The sequence below is a fragment of the Colletotrichum truncatum genome (assembly GCF_014235925.2).
Source record: "Colletotrichum truncatum strain CMES1059 chromosome Unknown Contig_0008, whole genome shotgun sequence".
Lineage (NCBI taxonomy): Eukaryota > Fungi > Ascomycota > Sordariomycetes > Glomerellales > Glomerellaceae > Colletotrichum > Colletotrichum truncatum.
In genome coordinates, this window is record NW_027222405.1 from 877850 (window position 1) to 902891 (window position 25042).

At 47.8% G+C, this 25042-nt stretch overlaps 8 protein-coding genes across 8 annotated transcripts; 5 read left to right on the forward strand and 3 right to left on the reverse strand.

The window, feature by feature from the left end:
* Nucleotides 1-322: 322 nt before the first annotated feature.
* Nucleotides 323-1249, forward strand: CTRU02_211732 (endonuclease/exonuclease/phosphatase; the record flags this gene model as incomplete). The annotated part of the gene is made up of 1 exon (XM_036732981.1): nt 323-1249. One exon carries the CDS (start codon nt 323-325, stop codon nt 1247-1249), a length of 927 nt encoding a protein of 308 aa, XP_036575318.1.
* A 1193-nt stretch (nt 1250-2442) lies between these two features.
* CTRU02_211733 (uncharacterized protein) lies at nt 2443-2619 on the forward strand (the record flags this gene model as incomplete). The annotated part of the gene is made up of 1 exon (XM_070205702.1): nt 2443-2619. The coding sequence occupies one exon, from the start codon at nt 2443-2445 to the stop codon at nt 2617-2619; it is 177 nt and encodes a 58-aa protein (XP_070060515.1).
* A 3460-nt stretch (nt 2620-6079) lies between these two features.
* Nucleotides 6080-7066, forward strand: CTRU02_211734 (uncharacterized protein; the record flags this gene model as incomplete). Its single annotated transcript, XM_036732980.1, has 1 exon — nt 6080-7066. One exon carries the CDS (start codon nt 6080-6082, stop codon nt 7064-7066), a length of 987 nt encoding a protein of 328 aa, XP_036575317.1.
* Nucleotides 7067-9622: 2556 nt separating this feature from the next.
* CTRU02_211735 (5'-nucleotidase) lies at nt 9623-11392 on the forward strand (the record flags this gene model as incomplete). Its single annotated transcript, XM_036732979.1, has 1 exon — nt 9623-11392. One exon carries the CDS (start codon nt 9623-9625, stop codon nt 11390-11392), a length of 1770 nt encoding a protein of 589 aa, XP_036575316.1.
* Nucleotides 11393-12698: 1306 nt separating this feature from the next.
* CTRU02_211736 (uncharacterized protein) lies at nt 12699-13412 on the reverse strand (the record flags this gene model as incomplete). Its single annotated transcript, XM_036732978.1, has 1 exon — nt 12699-13412. One exon carries the CDS (start codon nt 13410-13412, stop codon nt 12699-12701), a length of 714 nt encoding a protein of 237 aa, XP_036575315.1.
* A 1686-nt stretch (nt 13413-15098) lies between these two features.
* On the reverse strand, nt 15099-16599 carry CTRU02_211737 (uncharacterized protein; the record flags this gene model as incomplete). The annotated part of the gene is made up of 3 exons (XM_036732977.2): nt 15099-15936; nt 16001-16207; nt 16268-16599. The coding sequence occupies 3 exons, from the start codon at nt 16597-16599 to the stop codon at nt 15099-15101; spliced, it is 1377 nt and encodes a 458-aa protein (XP_036575314.2).
* Nucleotides 16600-17233: 634 nt separating this feature from the next.
* CTRU02_211738 (hexose transporter protein) lies at nt 17234-19141 on the forward strand (the record flags this gene model as incomplete). The annotated part of the gene is made up of 7 exons (XM_036732976.2): nt 17234-17447; nt 17509-17887; nt 17950-18024; nt 18074-18327; nt 18378-18701; nt 18765-18955; nt 19004-19141. The coding sequence occupies 7 exons, from the start codon at nt 17234-17236 to the stop codon at nt 19139-19141; spliced, it is 1575 nt and encodes a 524-aa protein (XP_036575313.2).
* Nucleotides 19142-20324: 1183 nt separating this feature from the next.
* Nucleotides 20325-22076, reverse strand: CTRU02_211739 (uncharacterized protein; the record flags this gene model as incomplete). Its single annotated transcript, XM_036732975.1, has 2 exons — nt 20325-21329; nt 21390-22076. The coding sequence occupies 2 exons, from the start codon at nt 22074-22076 to the stop codon at nt 20325-20327; spliced, it is 1692 nt and encodes a 563-aa protein (XP_036575312.1).
* Between the last annotated feature and the right edge of the window lie 2966 nt (nt 22077-25042).

The window sequence follows — 25042 nt, forward strand, 5'->3', positions numbered from 1 at the left end:
AGTGAACGACGGTCATCCCAACCATACCCACATAAGAGATCCCCCCCCCAAAGTCGTATGTCGCTTCAATGCTACCCACGTGCCAGTTCGATGACCATAACGGGGTCGAACCCCCACTGACAAGACAATAACATTGGAAGGGAACCCCAGTTCAATACTTCTCAGCTGCCTGATTGGGATAGCGATCTCGGCATTTCCAGTCCCTTTTTCAGGGTCAGTTCATGCAGTCGGTATAAATACGAACGGTTCGCATCGACATGGTCTTCATAAAGATGGCTATCTTCCACATTGCCTAACTCGGTCACTCTTTTCATACTCAAAAATGCAGTTCAAAACTCTTCTGGCACCTCTTCTCCTCGCCGAGGCGGTCCTTGCGCAGGGCCTACCCGTTCGCGTCGTCACGTTTAACATTCGTTATGATGCAAGTTCGCGTGAGTCTGGAGAGAAGCCGTGGTGGGATCTATTCTGCTCCATCTCCAAGGACCGCTGCCGCCAACCGCATGTGGTCGACACCATCAAGAAGACCGCTTCTACAGCGCCAAAGGATGCCGTTACTATCATTGGTCTCCAGGAAGTCCTCAACAACCAGGTAGTGGACATAGCCAATGGCCTCGGCGCCGGCTGGGCTCAAATCGGTACAGGACGTGACGACGGGAAGACCAAAGGAGAATACAACCCGATTTTCTACCAAACGGACTTGTTGAAACTAGTGCATTGGGAGGTGAAGTGGCTCTCACCAACGCCGGATCAAGTCTCTACCGGCTGGGGAGCTGGCAGCAAGCGTATCGTCACCATCGCCGTCTTTGAACACATCGCTACGGGAAAGAAGTTCATTCATGCCAACACCCACCTCGACAATGTTAGCTCGCAGGCTCGCTCAGAGGGCATCAAGGTTGTTGTGACCAAGATTCAGGCTGTGCAGGCAACCTACGGGCCTCTGGGTGTTTCTTTGACTGGTGACTTCAACTCGGACCCTAACGGCGATGCTTACAAAACCCTTTCCGGAACAGGGTTCGTGGAGGAGCTGTACAACATGGCGACACCTGAGCAACGAATCGGACCTAACCAGCTGACGTACACAACGTTTGACACCAGCAAGCAAGGAAGCCGCATCGATTTTATTTGGCTTGGGCCTACGGCTGCGAAGAAGTACTCGGTTCAGCGCTACGAGATCTGGACCAACAACGTCAATGGAATGCTCATCAGCGACCACAGACCTGTTGTCGGCGATGTCACTCTCCTATCTTAGGCATTTTCTTGTATATGAGTTATGGGCTGTAAAGTATCGAGCGTTCCGTTAATTGTTAAAGAAACCGAATTTGCATCCAAACACTAGCCCGTCATTTTCCTGAAAGTTCCAGTGACAAAAATAACCCCCAAAGCGACCCAGCCACGCCCAATGTACCATTTATGATGACATGTTCGTTTTCGGCTGATAAATCATAATAAAATGCCATGGGGACGCGAACTTAACATAGGTATGATGGCATCAGGGGTTCATTTACCTGTCACCTAATCGCGAAGGCATTCCAACAATGAACAGCTACTAAGGCAATTTTTAGTTGGTCTGGCCCGGCTTGGCTCTCAACAAGAAACACTAGACAGGATGCAGACACAAGATTTTGGCTTAATAACTGCCAGAATTTAAACTGAAAACAATCAGCCTTATGACAATGCTTGGCACAACCTCCGAACCTTGATCTGGTTTTTGAAACTGCTAGATCCCAGCTATATTAACAAGGTTCATTATAGCTCAGTGGCCTTTCACCCACTGCTCACCATCAGAAAGCCGACTTGTCGAGAGCTTATTGCCATGACAGACAAAAATAAAAGATTAATCAGCTGAGTTTTTATTTAATCATCTCACAGTACCTTCAGCGACTTACAGGATGAACAAATATCTGTAGGAGTCTTAACGTTACTTAGCTCCGACAGCCGCGTATTGGTGGACGGCAACCTCCTTAGTGGCTCCACCGGGTTCATGCCTCCAGGACACTGAAGGGATTTAATGCAGACAGGGCTGGTTTCCGCTAACAGCACCAACGAGTTATTTTGGCATTATAGATCCTTGAATATTGAATTCTGAGATGCGAGATTTGAATAACACCGTATTGCAGCGGTCAAAGTGAGCTTCTCTTTTCCCCCTTTTTTACTTCTACTCTAAACTCTCGTCATGCTCTCCCCATCTGCCCGGTTGTGAACCGTATGCTTGCTGAAGCTCGAAAGTCTAGATGAATCGTTTTTCCTGGGCTACTGGCTGTTTAGTCATTGATGACCTAATACCCGTAAAGAATGGCTCCCAATAGGTTCACGGGTACCCGTGCGTGTAAAATTTCACGGGTACCCGTGGAAATGACTAAGCAACTCTGATATGGGGCTCATGAGCCAATGAGAGGCACGGCCTGCATCAAACTTATCCGGAAAGTTTACGACTTTACTACGATGCACTCTTCGGGCTTACTACCAGCGTATAACGCCTCCTGCTCTGCCTTATCTTGCTCGACTCGTTTCCAGACTTCGCTCATACCTCTCTCACTGTTTTTAAAGGGGTTTTGTCCATCTTCCGCAATAATCAGCTCATCGACCCGTTTGTGTTCAGCCCTATCCCAGTCCAGATAAGCCATCATCTCCTCCTTCGTCCAATCCCTTGACCCGTGTGAGGTAGTGCAGCGTCCTTTCATCTGCTTATAGTCAAGACACCACTCATAACACTTTTTGTCATAACGTAGCGGAAGTCCCATTGCCCTTCGATACTCCTGGTTTGTTTTGACACTCCCACGAGGTTGAGCACCGTACCAGGCGCTTCTTGCTGCACAGTACCGTCCGTATATCGCCTAAGGTGAATCGTATCCTGGCAGCGAAGGTGAATGCGAATGCGCAAATGGTGATAATACCCGAGGTAGTAATATACTAGTCTCTACTACTATAGCAATAGTCGGTTGAACTAACTCTGGTACGTCCTGCACGGCGTTTGAAGGAGGTTCTTGTGTATCTGTCGTCGTCCCGGTAAATATCGCAGTTGATACTATAGCTGGATCTGGAGTAGGTGTCGGTTCAGGCAATAAATGCGTGTATCGCAGAGGGCACGCCTTTGAAGTCATAGTATGGCCAACTGTATGACACCTACTGCATTTGCTTGGGGCCCGTGAAGCAACTTCAACAACTTCGAACCCGCTAGGCTCTCGTCTAGTGCTTGATTTAGGAATACTGGGATTCTCTAATTGCAACCTGGGCTCTATGCGCTGGCGAGGCTCCAGCAATAGCTGCGGCGCTCCATCACGCCTCAAATGCCAATATGCATGGAAGTGCTCACGTAGAAGAACAAGATTCTGTTCTTGTAAAGTCTTCAATTTGTGTAAGCATGGGAGACCATATACTCGAGAAAACGTCCCCGTACAGGCTGTAGAAGGATTTATGTCTTTCTTCGTGAGCAGCTTCCGTTGCTCTTCTACTTTGCGCAAGGCTTCATGCGATACCCAGCCAAGCACTGCGCCGTACATTGACCCTGAAAGCTCAACTAGTATCCGTATTTGCTATTTAACTTGATTTGACTTTAGATCCGATAGCTGATTTAGTAAAGCATGCTTCATTGCTCGCCAAGCTTCAAAAAGGTCTAATGTGGATCGTTTCAAGTGCGATTTAAGTAGTGCATGAATACCCTCAACTCGCGAAGTAGCCACATTGCCAAAATGGGTATACTAATCGACCCAGGCTTTCACTAGCTTCTCCTTGTATGGTTTCAACCAAACGGACGTAATATAGCCGACTTCTTCGAGATAGTCCAGAAGATAGCGTTCCTCAAACTAGGAAACGCGCTCCTCAAAAACCACCTCAGATAGCGAGCTGATAATCGAATGCCAGGAGTTATAGAATTCTTCCTAGCTCTGAGTTGAAGGTTTGAGCGCTGCAGGATTGTTGACTGTCTTTGGCTTAGTAGAGTCAAAAGCTGGATTACAATGTTGAAGAACGGCCTTGTTCGCATGCCAGAGGCAAAGCAAAGATGCAGAAGAGGGGAAGATGGTTGCAACAGCGTTAATGCATGCTAAGCAGCGATCTGTGAGGATAACCGCAGGTAGGCTAGCGTTGCACTGACTATACAAGGATTTGACCCGCTCCAAAGCCCAGGTATAGTCATCTTCTGCCTCGCCGCTAAGAAATGCAAACGCAATACAGAACGACCGTTAGCAAGCATCGACGCCAACTATATCAAGAAGTAGCATACCATACTTATTAGTCTTATAGGTACAGTCTAGTAACATGATGTCTGGGTAGGCTTGGAGAAGGGCTAAGGAATCTAGATAAGCGAACAAGACAGCCGTAACTCGGCCATCTGGTGCAAACTGCATGCGACTCTAGAAGCCTTCCTCATCAAGTTGATTAGCAAGTGCATAGATCGAGGTCTGCCCTTCACGAACATCTCGTTTAGCGGCTGCAATATGATTATAGATATCCTGCTAGGTCGCTATAGAGTCTGTCGTTTGTCGTATGTATGTTCTGATGTCCCTGGGTGCGACGCCAGCGTTTGAAAGACCGGCCACCTTGGCTTAATCCTCCTCAGATAGCTTGCGATGCGTTGGGTGAGCAGACGGATGTTGGCTTGGGGGATGATTATGAGAAGAAAAACGCTTATCAGGCCGGTGTCTCAAGCTCCATGTGCTCTTATCCAAAGATTCCTTAGCAAGGACGGAAAATTGACAACCAGTCCCCCTACTAGTAGTTTGCCTTTGCCGCGCTATTAATATGCTTGGCGGATGACACGACCTATCGCATGAATATGTAATCGTCTGTCGTCCGCTTTTCTCCTTTGTTGATCTCCCGGTAGTGAATGCGTATCCCTTTGTCGCCGCCCAGTTGTTGATTGACATAAAAAGCTTATCGCGAGATTTATGATCGCTTTCAGGGGGGAGACTGTCGTCTGGGAATGTGAGTATTGAGTCTTTGAGAGCTATTTCCATTTTTAAGAATATATGACTGAAGTGCTGGATGCAAATAACGCGTGAAAGGTGTATGACACAAGACGCGTTCATTGACGTGGGCAGGTTGCTTAGTCATTTCCACGGGTACCCGTGAAATTTTACACGCACGGGTAGCCGTGAACCTATTGGGAGCCGTAAAGAATACATCAATTACCTAACTTGAGTTGGCGGCAAATGCCGCATCAGCAGATGTGACGATGCAATTCTTCGTGATGAACACGTGCCCAAAACACAAATCTGTTTATGAGAAGCTGTGACTGAGTTCCCACGCAGCTCTCTGACAGCTTTGACTGGCCCGTCGCCAATTGTTCACTTTCTGACGATCAAGCCAGATGGGGCCACCCTCGAGGATTCGCCAACCCATTATTACAAAGTAAGTAGATGCAACGCCTTACTGGGTCGCTGCGTTATGGCGATCAATCAACCTTGTCTATGTCAGTTGTTCCACCTGTAAAGACTTTTTGGACTACAGAAGAATTGAGCCTAATGACAATCAGTCATTTATGGTTTTCTCAATTTGAAGTTAAGCCGAACCCCCACATCTGGATCAAGTTGTATAGGTACGGTAACAGAAGTCACTTAGTACGAAATCTCCATGTCACGGTCAGTTCGACGACAGGCATATTTACATTTTTCCAGTCCCGTGCTCCTAGATCTCAAGCAAACCATAGAATATTGAATCACTCCACAAACGATTGTAGGGTTGACTTGGACCGTGGCCTAGCAACTTGAGTAAGTCAAGTTTAATTCCTTCTGCCAGTGTCTCATTGGTTCACACGCCCCTTGTCTACACTATTCCCTTTTATTTCAAGGTTGCGTTGAGTCACTGGCAAAGACAGTCCAGTTTTGACCATAATTCTCTTACTAAATAATCCCACGGTGAGCCTATTGAGGCATAGTGCTGACAGAAGACCCAGTCAAGTGCAGCAGCGGATAAAAAGAATAGGCGATGCTGCTGCTGACGCTGTGCATTTCATGTGTATAAGAGCCCAGCTTCGGCCCGTCTCTTGGCAGTGTTGGATTTCAATCAGAGGCTCAAGGGTAAATCCATCGATCTAGGACAACTCGTTACAATTCTAATCAGTATATACATTAACGCCTCCATGTTCACCTTTCGACCTTGGATCCTTCCTTGGATTGCCTTGTCCACGATGGCATCCAAAATCGCCAACGACTCATTGCCTCTCCCGAGTCAATTGGTTGCTCAAGTCCCCGGTGCCTGGTTCGAGAATCTGGCTGTTCGCTCCAATGGCAACATCTTAATCACATCATGCTATCAGCCGAATGCGTCTGTTTATGAACTTTCAAATCCCAGAGCAGAATCTGCATCGCTCCAACTACGTTTCACCATCCAGACTGTCAACGGGCTTTTAGGCATCACCGAAACATTTCCCGATGTTTTCGCGTTCGTCGGCAGCAACATTAGCTTCACAGCTGGCGGCGAGAGGGGTGCCGCAGCCCTCTGGACTATCAATTTTAACGAGGAACTCTCACCGAGCCCAAGGTTGATCGCCCATCTCCCCGATGCCATCTTACTAAATGGTGCAACAAGCGTTCCTCAGAATCCTCAAATCGTTCTTGTAGCCGACTCTATACGAGGCCTAGTCTGGCGTGTCGACATCACCAGTGGGGCTGTCAGCATCGGTGCTGAGGTCCCTGAAATGGGCGCTGATCAATCCAAGGGGCCAGTCACAGCCATTAACGGGCTCAAGATCCACGATGGTTACCTGTGGTGGAGCAGCCTCGTCGAGAAAGCGTTGTACAGAATTAAGATCACAGATGAAGGCAGGGCTGTTTGCGGTGCTTCAGCTGAGAAAATGGCATCCCTTCCAGCCTCGGCGGCTGACGATTTAACCTTTGGCCCGAATGGAGAATCCATCGCCTGGGTTGCTACCAATCGGGGCAACAAGATTGTCGCAGTTAATCCAGACGGAGAGATCGTAACGGTTTCTGAATCTGCGGATATTGCCGCGGCCTCAGCTTTGCAGTTTGGCCGGACCAAACTTGACGAGAAGATATTGTACACGACCACCGCCGCTGGGAATATCGTGGCTATTGATACATCAAGCTTATTTGAAGAGGCTGTATAGTTCATGGCTAGTGGTGGTTGAGATCTATAAGCAAATAATGTACTGCATTGTTGCTGACGGTATGGCGTATAATCAACGATGCAGGAGTCTTGCCTCTAGTACCTAGTAACTAGTGGTTCCTGCGACATAGCTGAACCAAATGGGGCATTGCCATTTTGAAGGGAGGGATCTGGAACTTCACCACCTAATACAATGCTAGGTTGCTTGCCGTATTTTGCATGGTACTCATTGAACTAAGTCAGTCGCAATCGAGGCAGCACATGCACATCAGTTTACAGTAAATAGTTCTTGCAGCCCGTATATTCGTAGAGCTGCGTTTTATGCCAGTTTTACCAAAAATAAAAGAGCTTTTTCCATGTCTCATTCGGTTAATGAACATCCATCACTTATGATGAAGCACTTTGGAATCTTGAACACAAGCTTATCAGGATCTGTGTTATCTGATCAACCATGTCAACGGTGCGCCCAAAGTTGATGCATGACTCCAGATTTCAGTGGCTAGACCGGTGTAGCAAGGATCGTCATGCTAGTGCCACCAGAACTGGAGAAAAAGATTGCCGCGATTCAAGTATTGCATTCATGTGGACCATGAATGCCTGGATACGCTAGTCCGGTTGCCGACTACTCTTAGGAGCACTGATTGTTTTTATGTTGCTGTAATAATCGGGAAGCTTTTCGATGTAAAGTGGTCGGCCCAGGCTATGCGTTGCATCCCGATACTGAGCCTGCATGAGGAGGTATGTGGGTTAAGATGTATGGAACTGTCGATCAGTACATCGACACACACAGCAAGTTTGCATCAATGTGCGTTGAGTGATGACAATTATGGCGTTCATCAGGCTTACTGGGGTTAACACTAAGACATGCCTAGACATGTATTTATCTACTGGTAACTATCGCAGCTGTTTGCAACCTCGGATTGACTATGCTCTCCAACATCGCCTACAAAAGCTACGATACCGTGGAACTGGATCAAAGCCTCGACAACATGCCCATCTCGAAAATGATAAGCTCGCGTGCCCTATTGCCCAACAAAGGTAGCTCACCCCCGACGTCCGCAGCCACTACATAGTATGTCGGCGTCCTCCTATCGTTATCTATCTCCTACCTCTACTTTACCACGGCGCGTTGCGCAAGCAGGCGAGATGCAGCTGCCAGTGATACCAGGCCAACACTCCAGGTTTGTAGCTCCAGCTGGGACACACACCGACAGGGTGTCTCATTTGGCGGAGCGGAGATTAGCCAGGCCTGTTGTTCACCTTCCACCTTCGGCCTAGGACCCCAATGTTATCGGAGTAGACTTTGGAGGTACAACCTGGGGGACGAATGCTGAATGGATTAACGTTTATTTGTTCTCCTCCGCTGTACCCCACTGCCGATCAAGGATCCTTGCTTGGTAGGTAACCACCAACGGGGTGAAAAGTTCAAGACACTCAAGTCAAAAGGCTTGGAGACGCCAGACCGGAGCTTGCATGAAAAGAGAAGGACGTAAGAAAATTTCAGAAGCACAGGGGAAAATTCTGCCAGCTGGACCTGGCCCAGCATCACGCGGGACGTTAGATCAACATCACCCTGGCCGGCCATGCTTTGTGTTACGGAATGTGGACAGTGAGGATGTGCAGTCTGAGCGTATCGGTAGGGTAAACTGTGGGCATTAGAGTTACGTTGCTCCGCATTGTTCACCTGGTGAATCAGGGTGTTGTTCTCCATTTACAGAGTGCCACATGAGAAAAATGAGATCTTTCACGTTGTTCAACTCATGAAGCCACACCTCATGAGTTTCATATTGTACAACTAACCAAGACTTTTTTTTACCACTCTCCCCAATAAGACAGTCTTCGGTCACCTTTCAGGAACTGTCCAACGAGTCTAGCAGAGACCGTGACGATTCGTAGACCTCGGATTGGTCACGACTCGCCACACCCATGAGCTCACACCAACATCTACTAAAGTCCCCCCGGTTCCCTCCCCGTCCCTCCCCCAACGTCAAAAGAGGCAAAAGAACCGCTGATAAGCCAATCATCTGGATAAGCACCACACGTGTATCGCACCCCTCATCCACCCGCGATGCTTGGCAAATACAACTTCGTCACCAAAGAAGCTGATTTCCCGGCATCGGCCATCCTGCCAAAGTCTTGGCCCGCTACCTCTAGTAATCGATGCTGGGTCCATCCAGCCACTCATGTTTCTTCAGAATGGCAGCTTGCCTGCAGGACTCGTGGAGCTAGAGGTCTAGTTGCCCGTACCACCGTTGCAATCCGCCCACCACGGAGTGCAGGGATCGACAGGTCTTGAAGGACTAGACTGCAGCGAGAAATTTGTATATATTGTCCGAGGAAAGTTTTCGGTCTACTCTACGATAGCTTCTGTGCGATCTCAGCGTGCTGAAGTTTTCCCCTTCTCCTCTCCGGTCCTTTGCTTGGCGCATCCTCAACTGTGGCAAACGTGAAGCCTTGATTGACTTCTCGCACCCGCCCGGACATCAGTCAAAGCTTAATTGACACTTGGTCTCTTCGTCATTTTTCTCTACAGCGATCTTCCGGTTCTCATCTCAAGATGCGTCAATCCATCACCTCGCTGGCTCTGGCTCTCGCCGGGACCGCTCTTGCGGTCCCGGAGAAGCTGGACGGCGACCACCTGTACTCCTCGCGTCTCTCCAAGCGTGGTATTGATGCGCAGGGTAACTTCAACATGTCCTTCTTCCACGTCAACGATGTTCACGCTCATCTTGACGAGTACTCCTCCTCCGGCACCGACTGTACTCGCCCGGAGCGTGGTTGCTACGGTGGCTACGCCCGCATCAAGCACACCATTGATGAGCTCCGCCCTCAGTACAACGACTCGCTGTGGCTCAATGCCGGCGATGAGTTCCAGGGCACGCTCTTCTACTCCTTCTACAAGGGCGAGAAGATCGCCGAAACGATCAACCAGCTCGGCTTTGATGCCATGACCCTCGGAAACCACGAGTTCGACGGCGGCGACGACGAGCTCGGCGACTTCTTGCAGAACCTCACGTTCCCCATTGTCTCGGCAAACATTGTCTCTGACAACGCGAAGCTCAACAAGACCATCAAGCCCTATCACATCTTCGAGAAGCAACAGCTTGCCGTCATTGGTGTCACCACCACCACCACCCCCGGCATTTCCTCCCCTGGTGAGGGTACCAAGTTCCTGGATGTTGTCACCTCGGTGCAGTCCACTATCAACCACATCAAGTCTACCACCAACATCACCCGCATTGCTGCGCTTACCCACATCGGATATGAGGAGGACCAGAAGCTTGCCGAGCAGACCACTGGCCTTTACCTCATCATGGGTGGTCACTCTCACACTCTTCTCGGCTCTATGGAGGACGCCGAGGGCCCGTACCCTACCATTAAGAAGAACAAGGATGGCGACGACGTCTTCATCGTCACTGCTTACCGCTGGGGCGAGTACGTCGGATACATTGATGTCACTTACGATAAGGAGGGCAAGATCCTCGCTTACCACGGCGGCCCGATCCACCTCACCAACACCACCAAGCAGGACCCCGAGCTGCAGGCGCAGATTGAGTCGTGGCGCGGTCCCTTTGAGGCTTTTGCCGCCGAGGTCGTCGGTGTGACCAACGTCGAGCTCGACCAGACCCGCTGCCAACGGGAGGAGTGCCTCCTCGGCAACGTCATGGCGGACGCCATGTACGAGTACCGCCTCAACAACTCCGAGTCCGCTAAGCCCGACTTCGCCCTCATCAACGCTGGCGGTATCCGCGCGACCATCGACGAGGGTAACATCACCCGCGGCGAGGTTCTCACTTCTTTCCCCTTCGGCAACTCCATTGTTGAGATCGCCTACAAGGGCTCTGACCTGCGCAAGGTGCTCGAGGGCGCCGTAACCAAGGTCAACCAGTTCAACAACCAGCCCATCACCTCCTTCTTCCAGGTCTCCAAGAACATCGTCATCGAGTACAACCCCTCCGGCAACAACGGCTCCAAGCTTGTGTCCGTTGAGGTCGGTGGCGAGGCCCTGAGCGACGACAAGGACTACCGCGTTGTCACTCTCGACTTCCTTGCCGGCGGCGGTGACAACATCTTCGTTGCTACCACTGACTTCGTCTCTCTCGACACCCAAGATGAGGTCCTCGTTCAGTACGTCCAGGCCAAGAGCCCTATTGATGCCAAGGTCGAGGGCCGCATTGTCCAGAGCAACGGCACCTCTGCCTCCCCTTCCGGAACTACTACCGGTACCGCTGCTCCCGGAGCTACCCAGACTGGCCAGAGCGGCGCTAGCATGGTCTCCGTCAGCATTGGCGCGCTGGCCGTGTGCCTGTTTGCCCTCGTGATGTAAGAAGGGGTAGATGACAAGAGTAATGTTTCCATGATATGGATGATGTAAATATAGGTTAATGTAAATAAAAGTGCCATAGTCTAGTGTTGCGAACGAGCTTCTGTAGCCATAGCTACATAAAGGCTGCTTGTATGAACTACTTCAACTTTGCCCTTCTGTCTCCTTTTGCTGAAACTATTGCAAAGCAATATCTACTCATTTTTCTCGTTGATGCTTATCACATTCCCAGTTTTCCGAGGTCAAGCCAATGAACTCGATCGTTAAGTTTGGACTATTTGTTGTACTAATGTGTTTGTGGATGGCTGCTGGGTAGTGAATGGAATGTAATCCCCGGTCCCAACGCAGTTTTATGTCGTTGATCATTAAAGTAAACAAATAGATATAATTGGTTACAAAAACCTAGTTATGGTATAAGATCACAAGTTGCTCTTTGAATATCTAGACGTTTCTTGATTTACTTGACGCACACTGTAAGGCTGAGACGGCAGTGACAGCGTGACGCTTCTGCAAAGGCCTACATGACTTCAGCAGCATCAGTAAGAGCAAGTTCAAGATAGAGTTAGGAAAAGGCTACAATATGTCTTTAGCTTTTTGGAAGCACGCCTTGGTATCAGGTTACTGAACTGGTCACCGAACGACAGCTACTTTCAATGCAATTGCTAACAAGGCTTGTTCCTAAGAAGTTGAGTTACTTCTGTAACAGCTTTCAGTCCGATTTAGCTATCAGCATTTGTATCGAAAGTAATTTGCATGGGCCGAATCCGTAGTCTTAAGCGTCAAGGCCTTGGTCTCTTACTAGAGAAGTCGGCCTTCACTGTAGGGCTTCATGCCACATTAATTCGCAGATTGGGTTTTTTGCGGATCGGGATTTCTATGTAGACTCAAATGTTCCATATCACGGGTGTCAATGACTTCGGGTTGCTGATGTATCTGTATCCTGGAACGCCTGGCGGAATTACGGTAGCCTAGAATTCTGGAGTTTGAATACAACATTCCAGAGTTCTTCTATAACAGCATCGAGGTCGCAAAATTAACCAACATGTCCGTAGGTAATATGACGGTTAATGATTAAAACTCTTTAAGTTGTGTAAGGTATCTAGCTACCGTTCAACTCCAGCAAATATGTCAACGACACAATCCTGACTACCCCAGGATGCTAACCAACCCTTATTTACCATTACCTGAACGCCACGTTGGTCTGAACCAAGTCAGTCCCTATTCATCGACGCGTTATAGACATTATAGACATGAACATTAAATTCCGTCGCTCCATCCTTTTTTTTCTTCCTCCTCTTCTTCGTCTTCTTCAGATCCGGACGGGCTTGATCTTGGCCAACTCCGTAGGTAGACTTGAATGCTTCACCTCACTTTCTCCGTTCCATCCACGGAACATGGGATGAGATAGCAAAGGTGGTGTTTTTAATCTTATAGTTGGTGGACGAACCGGTCCGGAATCTTCTTCAACGGGCAACGTCACCCTCCTTGTTGGGTATTTCTTGTGCAGGATCTGCCAGGTCCTCTCCACTCGTGCTTCGTGCTCGGTCCAGTCGCCACGGAGCGACATTAATAAACCCTCTCCCTCCTCTTCATCGGTATTTGCCCTGGAGAAACTCCGCCCGTGCCAAGTCCTCGACCGTGTGCGGGCTGGCGGCGAAACAGGCGTGACGGTTACATCCACCCGGGTCTGCAACGACTTGCGAATCATAATGCTTCGCTGTAGTTCTTGCTCAAGCATGATTCGTGATTGACTAAGCTTGGTCCGGCGAGAATACTCTTCCCATGTGAGGCTCGGGTTGCGAAGGCATTCGGCCTTGTATTCCTGGGCAAGCTGCCTTTTCCGACGGGTGACGACAAAGAAAATAGAAATAGAGGCGACGACGAAAATGAGACAGCCGAGTACAGTGGACACGATAACCAACGTCTGGTGATTGTGGGAGGTGATGATGGATCCGGAAAAGTCGGCGGCCATAGGGTCTGTACCGACCTTCGCGTCGGTCCTCGGTATGTGTGGGATAATCATCCTTCTCCAAACGACGGGTGCGAGTGATATACAGCGAGTGACGAAATACTTGAACAAACTATAACGAGTGTAGTGTAGCCATGGAAGCCAACAGAAGGATGACTCAGTTGGACATGAGCGAATGTCGATTATCTGGTTGAGAATTCTTGACCGCTGTAATAGAATGGTGACCTCCTCTGGGGAGAATCAGGTTCTTGTATGTGGGCAACGCAAAAAGGCGGTATTCTATTTTAAAAAACGCATGCAGTCCCCAGCTTACAGTCTGCAGTACCCACGTATTTTAGCTCTTTACTGCGCAGGAACGCGGCACTCGGTGTATCATCCCATGCCCTGCAGGTGATTTTTCTTTCCGCATGCCATTCTGCTATCCTTGGCGTGGGAGAGACCCAACCCCGTCTAAGAACCACAAGGGGCGCGTGAGGTCCCCTAGAGAGGAAGGCCAAAATCGAATACGGGGCTTGACAGGCTGAAGCGAGAGCGTCTAAGACGGCAAACATGGGCCGTAAGTGGCAGAATAAGCATGCCCTCACGGAGTGGGATCTTGAGATGGGGTGGGATGGGTGGCAGGAAGAAGAATGGCCAGTTGTCTCTGTGGTGACTTGGGTTGTCGTCCGTCCACAATATCAGGTAACAACCAACCAGGTGAGGCAGAGCCAGTGGCATCACACAACAACACCCACTGTGGGATGGGCCAAGACAGGGCAAAGCAAAGTCATTAGGGGAAAAAAGATGAATGGCTTTAGGGCTGCCAGGGGTTCTGGATTGGCCAGTTTGCGCTATAATTGGCCCGGGGCTGGCCTTGTCGGGGCTCCAACACGAGGTCTGGCACAGTAGCGCCGCATTGGCGGAACGGGGCCTAAAAGCAAATCCCGGACAAAGATGCTGGGGGGAACCAGGGCAAATCTTTCACGAACTGCCTGGCCCGGCCTATCAGATCAGTTGGTTTTCCCGGCGTGGCATAACCTTGCGACCCTAAGATCGGATGTTTTCTGTGGTGTCATTGGTGTTCAAGAAGTCGTAGACAAGCAATGCGCTGGCCACGGAACCACATCACAACATGGGCGCAGATTTTCTCTTTTCTGAAGCCGCCGAGTTCATCGGCCACCGTTGGGTTGCAAGTCTGGGTCGATTTACTCCCGATATGTCTCTCCTGGTTGAGTACTATCTTCTCCTTGGAGTAGGATGTTTTAGAATAAGGCGTCGTCGTCATACATGTGCTGGAACAAGGAGGATTCAAAGCGACTGGCCAGCACAGTTTGCCATAGAGAACGACTGGCAGGATTCTTCCCATACTCATACCCATTTCCATATCCTTTATTTTGGAGCTCCAAAACTTTCGAGAAATTATCACATTCGGGCTCAAGCAAGCAAACCATCTTAGGCCTGTAGCTCTAGGGGGCTGAAGAGTGAAAAGTTTTAACCGGGCATCCTTGTCAGGACGATCCTTTCCTCATGTCTTGCCGGGTAGGTAATCAACATTGTATCTTTTGCGTTCTGCTTCCTTTACGGATTGGCAGCACACCGCCTCCCAGGTTTACCTCAAGCCGGGCAAACACAGCCCAACGTAATTAGGAATTTCTTCTTTCTTGCACGACTCCATGTTGCAAGTAAGAAAAACGTCTGGCAAACAAGATACTCGCCGACCATACTTCGTCTGCCCACGTACTATGCCCAGCCCTGACTGCTTCAGGGAGCATCATCCTCCAGCGCAAAATCCAACACCACAACCTTTCTTTCCTTCTCTTCCGTTCGCGTGAAAATCGAAATCAACTGCGTCGATCCCGAAACAAATGTCTCTAGCTGCGGCTCCCCGGAGAAACCGTCGCCCTGCCACAACTGACGATACTCGAACGTCGCAGTCGTTCCACCCGCCGCCGTGCCCTTTCGAGGCAATTTGACTCCCACGAGCGTGAGTTTGTTGTCTCGATTGCCTGGAAGCGCAAAGACTATTGTCTCTTTCCCGGGCAAAGCAATGACGTCCCCTCGCGCCCCCGTTCGAGTCGGCAGCACATCCGGCAACGCATGCCTGCTCCACTGACCCTCTGCATTGCGGTAGTAGTGCATCCAGACTTCGTTTTCGCGGTTCAAGACGTGGAAGCCTCCGTTTTCATCTGCTGCCTGTGCCTCTTGGTTTAAGATACCATTGTTTTGGGGGATATCAAACACGATCAGGCCATCCGCGTCTGGGAAGATCGTCTCTCCGATTTCCAGGTTGGCTAGGCGCTCTCCTTTGGAGTTGTTAAATGTCTTTCCTAGGTCGTCGCTGGAAACGTAAAAGAGGTTGTAGTTGTTCTCCGGACCATTTGGTCCCGCTTGGACGGTGTGAAGTCTCGCTTCTGGGTCATCGACGCCCTCATACCAGACAAACCCACGATATGTCCCAGACACGTGCAGCCGGCCGTTGGCATAGGAAATGCCGTTAATGTACGGATTGTTTTCGACGCCAGTCAGGAATTGACCAACATAGGAGTAAGTTTGGCTCTTGCTGCTATACTTGAAGAGGTGGTCGGACCCTGCGCCGGCTCTGCATAAAGGCATTCGCATCAGTGCCACCTTTGTTCCGTCGGGTTCGGGTTTCTACTACTCACATCCCAATGCGATAGCTCAATAGCAAATCGTTGTCAACCGGGAGGAAACGCGGGTATGTCGTTTCTAAGAAAATCTTCTCCGTCGCAAGCTGGCCGGTGCGAGTGTATCCTGGCAGTTGATTATGTGTTGGACTGAACAGCGAGGGCTCCCACTTGTGTGCCTCTGGATTTGTGGCAACACCGGGTAATGACATTCGAAAGCGCAGTCTACATGGCATAGCGTATTGAGTCAACAGGGCACCTGAAAAACAATCGTTCGCAACTCACGGGTCACAATGATGGTCGAACGCGACGTGAATTGTGCCGTCTCCTTGGCAAACGCCGATCGATATAGTATTATGTCCATCATCTGCCGTCTGTTCATAGTCTTGAAAAGTTAACGTCTGCCAATCCCCAAGAGAGTCTCTGATTAGTCGTCGAGCAATATTGACGAAAAGGATGTTGCTGGTCGCATCCTTGTGACTGTAAAAGCAGACATACTGCCAACCGTTGAAAGTTGTCAACGCATCTTGCTGAAATGAGTTGGCATTGATGCGATGCTCACGCCGAGCATCCAAGGCCAACACTGACTTTTCCAGAAGCTTCAATTGGGATGTCATTTCGCAGTTGGTCATGTCTCAAAGTCAACATGCAAGCTGAGAAACAAAACCCCGCGGCAATCCCATGACGTTCCCCTCTATTTTCACCGGGGGTGACGTATGAAATCTTTCATGCTTGTCTTCGGGGAAAGGGGGGCCGAATAAATGAAATGGGCGGATGGCCGCGCGACAATTCGCCCGATGAAGCGACGCCGCTAGACCCTCCGAAGTTTCCTCCGACAACCGACCCTATTGCAATACCCGGCGGTTCTAACGACGCCCGATACCACTTAACATGGTTGGCTCATTGCCTGTTGGACCCGGCAAGGTTGAGGCCGTAGAACCATACCATCCCCGCAGCTCTTCTCCAGTTCCCCCGCGTTTACAAGCATGTGCCTCTTGGTTCTGCCAATGAGGCTTGCTGGGAGAGAACTCAAGATGGGGCCCAGCCCAGCAAACAAGCTCATTCTGGCGGCCGAGCCTTTTCGGCGGTAATGATTAGCAGAATGTAACATTGGGAAAATTAGATATAAACAATGAGAAATATCCTGAATGTTTCAATTCTTTCGCCGGCAGGGTTGCGTTCACTTATTCATCTTTGGCTGCAGTTTCTGGAGTGTTAGCAAATCTCAGCGTCAAAGACTCGAAGAGCATCATGGCGTGGAAGGGAAGAAAACTCAACAACAATGACGACCGGCAGGCGTTAGAGGCTACCACGTCGGTCAACACCAAGACAGTCCCGTGGATCAAGGACCCCGGTCTACGCCCTCTTAACTTTGGGCTCTTTTTCCTTCTCTTTGGCGATGTCGCTCACGGATTTGACGGTTCTCTGATCAACAACTTGCAACAAATCACCAAATGGCAAGAAGGCTTGTCGCAACCAACTCCTCCCACCCCCAACTTACATCGTGTTAACATCTGAGCTACCAGACTTCAACCACCCGGCCAAGAGCCTTCTGGGCGCACTCAGTGCTTCTTACTGGGTGGGAAATATCATCGGTGTTTTGTTAATTCCCCTCGTTGCTGATCGGTTTGGTCGTCGTCTCGCCATCGCCGTGGGTTGCTTCCTCTGCATCGGCGGTGCCATCATTTGTGCCGCGACTATGAACAATGGAGCCTTCATTGCCGGTCGCATTCTCCTCGGCATGGGTGGAGTTATGTGCTCTTCTGTCTCGACAGTCCTGATGACCGAACTTGCGTACCCAGCACACCGCGCTACAGCCACAGCCCTCAGTAGCACAACGTATTCGGTTGGAGCTATTTTGGCGGCCTGGGTCGCCTTTGGCAGTTTCCGCATCTCAGATTCCTGGTGAGTTTTCTAGTCCCGCAGCATCGGCATGTTGTTGGTGTCATTGACTAAATATTGTGCAGGGCGTGGCGGACACCGACTACAATTCAAGCGGCCCCTAGTGCGATGGTCCTAATCGGTCTCTTCTTCCTCCCTGAGTAGGTTCACCAAAGGAACAATTTATTTGCAGTGTTAACCTCGCCATAGATCCCCCAGATGGCTTTGCAGCAAGGGCCGGGAGCAGAAAGCACTGGAGATTCTCACAAAGTATCACGGTGCCGGCGACTCAAACGACGCTGTTGTTCAACATGAGTACAACGAGATCAAGGACACAATTGAAGCCGAGATTACTCAAAACAAAAACCCCTTCCATCTCAAGGCTCTCTTCGCAACCAAGGGCAACCGCTACCGTTCTTTTATAATCATCTGGTGTGGCATCTGTAAGCAATGGAGCGGCAACGGTAAGTTTACAGTGTTTTCTCGCTGTATTAATGTAGCTAACAAGATATAGGTCTGGTTTCTTATTATCTCGGAAGCATGTTGAAGAGTGCCGGCATTACAAAGCAGATTGAAACCACCCTCATCACGGCCACGTCGCAAATGTTTAGTTTCGCGTGCTCCTTCGCTTTTGCTTTCCTGCCTGCTCGGGTTGGTCGCAGGCCGTTGATGCTTACTAGTATGGCTTTGATGTGGGTTGTCTTCGTTGTCATCACTGCCTGTTCTGGTGCATACGTCGAGACTGGAAACCGGCACGCGAGTTACACTACTGTAGCTTTCATCTACCTCTACAGCGGAGTCCACAACCTAGGTTGGACCGGTGCCCAGATGCTTTACAGTAAGGGATTTTTTTCAACGACACGGTAATTGAAACAACAACAGACCCGCTGATATCAATTAGTTGTCGAGATTCTTCCGTACCACATCCGCGCCAAGGGCATGGCCATGTTCAGCTTGGTCGCCGGTATCTGCGGCGCCTTCAACACTTATGTCAACCCTCTCGGCATCGCTGCTATGTCGTGGAAGTTCTACTTCTTTTACGTAGGCTGGATCATTGTCCAGTTTGTCGTAGTCTACCTGGTCTTCCCAGAGGTATGCGTCTGTTTCGTACACTCAAGAGTAATTGCTAACTTGACACAGACCAAAGGACCCAGTTTGGAGCAGATTGCTCTCCTCTTTGATGGAAAGGACGCTCGTGTGGGTCGGATTAATGCCGTGGCGGATGAGATGCTCGATGAGAAAGATGGTGTTGCTATTGAGACACGCGAAAGGCGGTGAAGCGGGGTCTTGGGAGAATAGGGGAATACATACTAGTGCTGTTTGCATATCGTTAGGTGATTTTTGAGTAAGGAAAAACAATAACCGATAAGAGAAGCAAAGTCACATGAAACTATTAGCTTTATTATCACCTATGCAGGCGAGTCAGACGCTATGTGGACATTCCACGATGCAGAGCTCACAGCCATACAGCGTTGTGGAAAAGGAGACTTCTTAAAAACTTTCATTCATTAAGTCCTCGTCGAACTTTCTTTACGGTCTTGATATCAAAAAAGTCTAGTTGTGTAGAAACTGCACGCCTGACTCAACCAGAATAACCCTAGACATAAATCAGTCAATCATCAGTACATGTTCAAACTGTTCCCGATAGAATACAGCTTGCTAAAGAACTCGGACATAGTTTTTACCGATCTCTTTTAGGCCAAGAGTCAATTTCCTATTTTGCACCCTCAAGGAAGGTAAAGAAGGTTGGTTGAGTCAAGTGTAGTATTCGCTGCTTGGGGCTCTTGCGGAATCCATACGTCCGCCGGGAATTAGCTCACAAAAGCGAAGTAAGAGTAAGCACACAAAACATTTGAAACCAGGCTGCAAACTATGTTGGCTTGTGTTGACGTCAGTGGTTCGGGCGAAATACGGTCTTCTTCCCCACACGCTGTCAGGTTCGGGGTTCAAACGCCGATGCCGAATTCCAATACCCTTGTTGGTTCGCCTTGATCGTAGAGGGGATCCTCCATGAACTCTAAATAGAGGTTAACAGATGGATTTGAAGAATCATCAGCAAGCAAGTGGGGTGACATAAGGCAGAATTTTGACCATACCAGAGGTATCCCCGTCGTCTCAAGAAAGAATTTCGATTAAGTATTTCATAGCTACTATTCCGGCTACACCACCAATCTCGAACATCTTCCAGGAATAGCAACTGCCCTGTGAGAGATCTTGACCTTCGTAAATATCCGAGCTGATCGGATAGATCCAATAACCAACCACCAGTGGACTATCTGAAACTTCTTGAAAATACAACGGTCATATTCGCATCATTATTCGTTATTGTGTACAGATAGTGTATGCTCCGGGTATATCATGGCTTGGCCATTCCGCAACAGGACCGAAGAAGTTTAGCCTGTTGACCCTGTAACTCCAAAAATCGAGGTCGATAAACATCCCTCTCATATGCCATACTGCACTATGCTCCAGTGAACGTGTCTGACTCCATAACTGAGTCTGACGTGATACCCGATAATCTTGAAGAAGATGAAGATACTCCACTAAAAGAACCCGCATCGCTTTGTTTCCTTCCCACCGCCGCCAACTTGGGTCGTGTTACCATCGGTCTGGTATTGACCTCAACTGAGACGGTTGTGACTGTTTCACACTGAATCGTCATCCCCAACACGGAGCTCTCTGTGTTTTCGAATGCCCTCGTGCTACTGCTTCTCATATTTCCATTGTTTCTAAGCTCCTTTAAGCTCCCACGATTGAGTCCCTTTCGAGCAAGCTTCTCGCTCCATCTGCTGTAACGACTCCGGTCTGGACGGCTAACTCCTCCGACCACGGTTGTGGTGTTGCCGAATTTTTGTGGTTGGGGACACATGAAAGCAAAAGTCTCCAACCCAACGTCTTGTGACGGAGGTTTGTCGCCTGAGAAAACAATAGATCGTCGCGTTGAAGAGTAGAGAACCACGTCTAGCCAACCATTGCAGGCTATCATTGCACCAGCAAAGCAGAAGTATCCCAGTGATACCTCATGGCCGGCCATGGAAGAAAGGCGGCCAGCCGCCAGAGGCGTTGTGCAAACAACATACACTAAGGGATAAAGTAGGAAGGTGTGGTGTCGAGCGTAGTCAGGTATTCCTGGTACCCGTCGAAGAATCGTCGTAAAGTTCACGAACCTAGGTTGCTTTGTGGATTTGCTTTGGCTGCTACAAGAACTGCTACCGCTCTTGCATGAAGATGCGCTCCCGGAAATCGATCCAGCACCTTTGGATGAACATCCCCGTGAAGATGAACTGCAAGTTAGCTCTGGAGCAGGAGAACCACAACACGGAACTACTCCACCGCTCTTCCGCGCAATCTTCTGTAGGTGTAAGAATATTATCAAATAAATTATAGTTGTGACGATCAAGGAAATGAAAATCCACAGATAGTGCAGGGTAAAACGGATATCCTGGTACTTGGAGTTGATCCAACACTGTTGATGTGTTAGCGTGATGTTCCTGACGTTTTTCTCTTTCTTCTACCTCTGACTTACCCATGCACCAGCTCTAACATAGAGACCGCCATCGTTCTTCCCATTTTTTGTTACAATGACCCCGAGAATCCCGGTTCCGTAAACGAATCCCCACATCATGAGAATTGCAGTATGGAACGCCCACGTGGGCATCTGCTTCAATTTCACAATCGACATGTATGTGTGAATAGCGACGCCTGTGATAAATACGGAGGACGCCAAATCGCCAGTCGAGACAAACCATCCTTGTGTCCAACAGGTTCTGGAGCCGACATCGATGGCGTTCCTGGTTAGCCACTCAACGTTGAGCAGAAACGCCAGCGCCTGCTGGATATCGGCAAGTAGTAGGTTGAAAACGAGTACCAAAAACTGGTTTGGCGGTTCGCTAATCGCCTTTTGAAGCCATGTCTCTTTTGTAGGCTTTTCAGGTTCTTGAGGCGACATCCACTCATCTGGTATTATAAAAGCTGTGTCCGTCGGCGCGGGAGACTCGACCTTGTCCATGGGGTCCCTTTTCGTTGGGTTTGGTGGCCCATTGTGCCAAGATACCAACTTATACGTCAAAAACGTAAGCAAGCCGAGGCTGGTGAAGAAAGACAGGAACCCCATCGTCGCCACAGCCGCGAGTCCATGGCTGAGGACCGGAGGCAGCGGGCGGATCGAGTATGGAGAATTATCCGAGTCGTAACGATCTACCGACTCATTCATCTCCGCGATGTTGAATGTGTTGGCAGTGATACGAAGCTAGGTAACGCTGCCCTCTTGCAGTCATGGGCGGGCTGCCGCTGGGATTATATGACGAGGGGTTAAACCCGGAAGTAAGTCGGATCTGTCGACAGTATAAGATTGATCGAGAGCGAGCCTGGGCGACCAAGCCGCGAATGAGAGCAGCTAGTGGTGCATCTGACAAGATTCCGAGTGCCAAGACTCGTTATCACCGTCAAACTCGGCGAAAAGGTCGAGTCAAGGTAATTGGACGACTCAGCAGTAGCTTTAGAGTACTTGAATGTTTCTTGACTACTCTGGACCCATCGGGAAATGTCCCGCACCACTCAGGGCGCAGTGGGCAATTCAAAAGCATGGGTAAACATCTAGCCTTCGAGGGCGCCCTTCGATTAGAGTTCGGTCTGCGTTTGCAAGATATCAGCCCACCACAACAAGGCTTAGAATAAAAATTGGCCTTCATGTTCCATCCCCGTTCCAGGTTAAAGTCTGTCTTGACGGGACGGACGTACATCAGCTCGCGCCCCGCGGACCCGGTTGACTCAGACGCCTACTACTGGCTGCTCAAGGATTTCCAGAACAGGCTTGTCCCATATTCTAGGGTAAAGACACTTCTTACGGCAGTCCGCAGGGCGCACTGGGTCAAAATTCAAGGTAGTGATAGGAACACCCTATAAGCGTAAACATATGTAATCTCGCGTAAAACGATTTTTGTTTTTATATATTTCTAGGTAGGTATTTGCTTTTTTAGGAAATAAGGGTTTACTATATAAAACTATAGCCCCCTACGAGGCTTTATAATAATCCGTCGGAGGTTAGATCTTCTAGTTCCGGTTGATTAGGTATATAGTCTATGCATATAAATCGATAAATAAATAGGAATTTAGTAAGGCTTAGAACTTCTTCCTTTTCCTTACGCTAAGCAGAGTTTAGGTATATAACCCTTACTATATAGAAATTTATAACGCTTTCTATACTATTTTATAAAGATTTAGTTTTTATCTTTTATTATACTTCCGTTTTCTTTTATTTTCTCTATTTTTGATTTTTTTTTCCGATTTTTTAAGCTTTTATATATTTCTATATAATTATTTACTAACTATTAGCTTTTATATAGATTTATATATCCCTAGGCGCTAGGCGTCGCTTTTGTTATATTACGTATAGTTTTCTAGTAAAGCTTTATAATATCTTATAATATCTTATAATATCTTATAATATTTTATAATATCTTTATAATCCCGAACGATACTTAATATTACTTTATACTACTATATATTATAGCTTAGGATATAAAGCTAGCTGCTAAGCTTATGCTAGATAAGATCGGAGATATAAAGATTCCTACGGAGTTGCTTACTAAGCTACCTTCTATATATACTTATGCTTTCGGAACCGGCTACTACCTTACCTATATATATACTTCTATAATTCCTTTATAATATTATACTAACTTATTATAAATAGTATTCCTTATGCTAGTAATACTCTTTAATAACATTCTAGATAATAAGGAAGTAGAAGTATAGTCTCTTTATACCTTTATATATACCTTACTTTTTTACTTATATATTATATAGGCTTATAACTTAATCGATATTTGCTTTATAATTAAGAACGGAAGACGATAGAAAAAAGCGCTTAAGTATAAGCATACGTAGAATACTAACTCTTTCCTTATATATATATACGGAAATACACGCAAGGATAAAGACTAGTATAAGAACTATATTAAGGGTAATAGTGTTACGGCCAGCTAGTGACAGTAGGGTTTCTGCTAACAGAAGTTGAGGCTACGATACTAACAATAGGTCTTGCGTCGTATACAGGTATGTCGTACTGGTAGATCGAGGGTTAGGGTAAGGTGATCAGTCTTACACTAGGTAACGAGGTATAGTAATATCACAAACTGTGAGCTAAGCTGAAAGTCATCGAGGATGAATTACAAGTTGATTGCTGAAGAACTATCTAGAGGGCTTGAGCAGGTGCTCAAGTCCTGGTCTATATACAAGTCCCGTTTCCCAAGGCCGACGTCCGCGTCGTCGCTTGCCGATATCTCGATTGTCGGCAGCCGACATGCCAAGAGTCGTATCTCTTATTCCTTTCTTATCATCACGTGACTTGAACATAGTTCTTCCTTTTCCGGCGGGGCGACCCTTGTCCCTTCCGTCGCCTGCATATATCTTGTCTCTAGCCGCTGTCCTCGAGTGGGGCTAGTTTCTCTGTTAGGCATACTTAACGGGTCGTAACAAATAGTCTATATAATACTTATGTTATTCTAGACGGCTATGCTAGCTATACTAACTATATATATAATTCTAGCGTTTCTAACTATAGCTTTAGTAAGTTTCGTCTTAACCTATATATAACTAAATATAAATCTAATCTATTCTATATAGCCTTATCCCTTTTGAAGCAACCTGTTATAGAGATTTATATTTCTACCCCGAGTAGTAAGAAGTTATACGTCTCTTATATAAAGTATAACTTTCTTAATATAGTCCGTAGTATTAAACCTAAGTATATACGACTTATTAAAAATATATTAGTTTCTATCGTAAATAAGCTTACTAATATTAAGTATAGTATATTATTATATATATCTAGTATTATTTATATATCTTTACTAACTATAGTTATATATAGATAAGAATGAAAATATCGAGATTAAGCTTTATTACGACTAAATAAGACTTTATAAAATCTTATATAATTATATAATAACTAAAGATAATATAAATATATATTTATATAATGCTATAGATGCTTACTAAGGCGTATAGAATCGGGAATCTAGCATATAGAAACGATAGGTATACTTATAAGAATAGGAAGATAGATATAAGCGTTTATAATTAGTAACTTTAATTTATAAGTTAAGTACTTCTATATAGGGTTTAATACCTTTATATAAAAGCATAGGATTGTCTATACCTTTATGTTTTTAGGTT